The 2,326-nt window shown below is 43.6% G+C and overlaps 1 protein-coding gene across 1 annotated transcript in view; it reads right to left on the reverse strand.

Annotated features, from left to right (window-relative positions):
* LOC107080916 overlaps positions 1 to 1,947 on the reverse strand; it is a gene marked incomplete at its 3' end in the record, with an annotated part of 23,861 nt that extends 21,914 nt beyond the window's left edge. Inside the window, exons 1-3 of the mRNA XM_015369128.1 lie at positions 1,787 to 1,947; positions 1,372 to 1,470; positions 624 to 712 (exon numbers count right to left, since the gene is read on the reverse strand). Of these exons, the coding sequence (XP_015224614.1) occupies positions 624 to 712; positions 1,372 to 1,470; positions 1,787 to 1,873 (275 nt within the window). The remainder of the gene's footprint in view (positions 1 to 623; positions 713 to 1,371; positions 1,471 to 1,786) is intronic.
* Positions 1,948 to 2,326: the final 379 nt, after the last annotated feature.

Here is a 2,326-nt window from a genome sequence, read left to right on the forward strand (position 1 = left end):
GTTACGATGATTTTAGTGACAGATGGTCATTAGTGAGAGATGGTCTTTAGTAACCCATGGTTTCAGTTACCGATGGTTGTTAATGACAGATTGTTTTTAGTGACCCATGGTTTTAGTTAAAAATGGTTGTTGACAGATTATCTTTAGTGAACGATGGTTTATGGTGGCAAGTGGTTTGTAGTGATCGATAAATGTTAGTGAACAACAGTTGTTAGTTACCTATGTTTTTTGTGACCAATGTCCCTAGAAGCTCAACTCTACCAATAACACCTCAGACAGCCTTAAATTCTTCTGAATTACATTTGTTTTCTAGCTCTCTAATTTAACCTCCATGTGTTGTTCTCTGCCTCACTGAAACAGTTGATCTTTTAATAAAGATAAAAACATTTATGCATTATTTTTATGTCCATGGTATGAAAAACTGTGCTGCATATGTTCAGTATCTAGTTTCAACTTGTAGAACCGCGAGCACCCTCAAATAAGAACAAACATAGATCCCTAAAATCAGATGTTTCTCTTTAGGGAAGCGAGGGGCCGCCACAGGGAATCCTATACAGGGGGCTGCTGAGGGTCTGACTCCACTGCAGGTTAACCTGGAAGCTCAAGGTCCAAGTCACGCTGACCTTTCAATCATGGTACCGTTTTGGATCATCCACACATCGCAGTAGGTCCTGGCCACCAACATGCTGGCAATGAGGAGGAGGTAGGCGGTCTGTGGAGGAGAAGCAGAACGGTGAGGGCAGTATACAGTTCCTTTATCTCTCTAACCTTGGCCCAGGTAGAATCCAGCCTCGCCTTCAGATAAGCGCTGCAGCGATGAAGCTAGCGTTTCTGGGTCAAAGGGCGATATTATCTGTACAGCCATGAGGACATCAAGGACAGTCTGATCCAGTAATATGACACCACTGTTCTTAATATAGAGTAAGTCCTTACCCCCAGTTCTCATCTATATGTTTTATTCACTTTAATTGGACTTTCCACTCTATTTGGATTTAGGTTTTACATATACATAGATATACGTACAGATATATATATATATATATATAGAAGAGCAATATGTGTATATATATTTTATCTCTTTTTATTCTTATTTTTTATCTTTATTATATTGTATAGTTGGATGTGTGTAAATATCATGTAAAACTGTAACTAGAGCATGTAACAAAAGTAATTTCCCTCTGGGATTATTAAAGTATTTCTGATTCTGATTCTGATATCAACTAGATCTAGAATAAAAACCTCTTTAGGAAATGAGTAAACAGCTTTTATCCAAGTGACTCCATTCTATGCTGCCATCGTCAGGTTTTCAACAAGCTACAAACTAAAACTAAGTTAAAACCATCAGAGCAGCCTGTTGTCATAAAGACTTACCTCCATGCAGAAGAACCGGGGAACCATGATGCGCAGAATTCGAAGGATCCGGAAAAAGAAGACTTTATCCACAGCCGCTTTGTCCTTCTTTCCATCTTTCTACGTTTACAAAGAAAGACAGGATTATTTCGGGTGACAGAGATCTGGGAGGCCATGTTGGAGGCTGCTCGGTCAGCTCTTTAGTTTGTCGGAGGACCAGGGAATCTCCTTTGCGCCTTCCTGGGCGGCTGGGTTCTGACCTGGCCCATTTGCTGGTTAGGTTTAAATGAAGATGGTCTCCCGACTTCGTCAGGGTGACTCTTTGCTAAGCTTCTTGGGTCAGAACCCATTCAGCCAAATCATGGTTCTACTCTCACTTCCAAAGTAAAACAGCTAACCGAGCAGCCAGTGGTCAGGAGAACGTTGCTGAGCCTACCTCTGAGCTCACGACCAGCTGGGAGCTTCCTTTGAGACTGTCAGGAGAAAACAAACACAGAGCACCATTAATTAGACGCTTCACCATCTCGATCCTAACCAGGAAACATCTAGAAGCAGAGAAGGAAGGAGAGGAAAGCCCAGTCAGCCCCAGGCTGCTTGGATCTACTTCAGGTATCAAAAGGACCTCCTGGTATCTCTGCAGATTCTGCTATGAGTTGAGTGGAGAGGTTCCGACCCATTAATAAAGGACCAGAGTTGGTTTGGTCCTGGGCTTGGCACAGTAGCCCATATCATAGCCAGTCTGAGTGTGTGGGGGGTTCTGGAGGTCCAGTCTGAGCTTGTGGGGGGTTCCGAGAGTCCAGTGTGAGTTTATGGGAGGTTCTGAGGTTCCAGTCTGAGCTTGTGAGGGGTTCTGAGGGTCCATTGTTAGTTTGTGGGGGGTTGTGAGAGTCCAGTGTGAGTATATGGGAGGTTCTGAGGGTCCAGTCTGAGCTTGTGGGGGGTTCTGAGGGTCCAGTCTGAGCTTGTGGGGGGTTCT

This window comes from Cyprinodon variegatus, unplaced genomic scaffold (assembly GCF_000732505.1).
Source record: "Cyprinodon variegatus isolate N-32 unplaced genomic scaffold, C_variegatus-1.0 Scaffold2493, whole genome shotgun sequence".
NCBI lineage: Eukaryota > Metazoa > Chordata > Actinopteri > Cyprinodontiformes > Cyprinodontidae > Cyprinodon > Cyprinodon variegatus.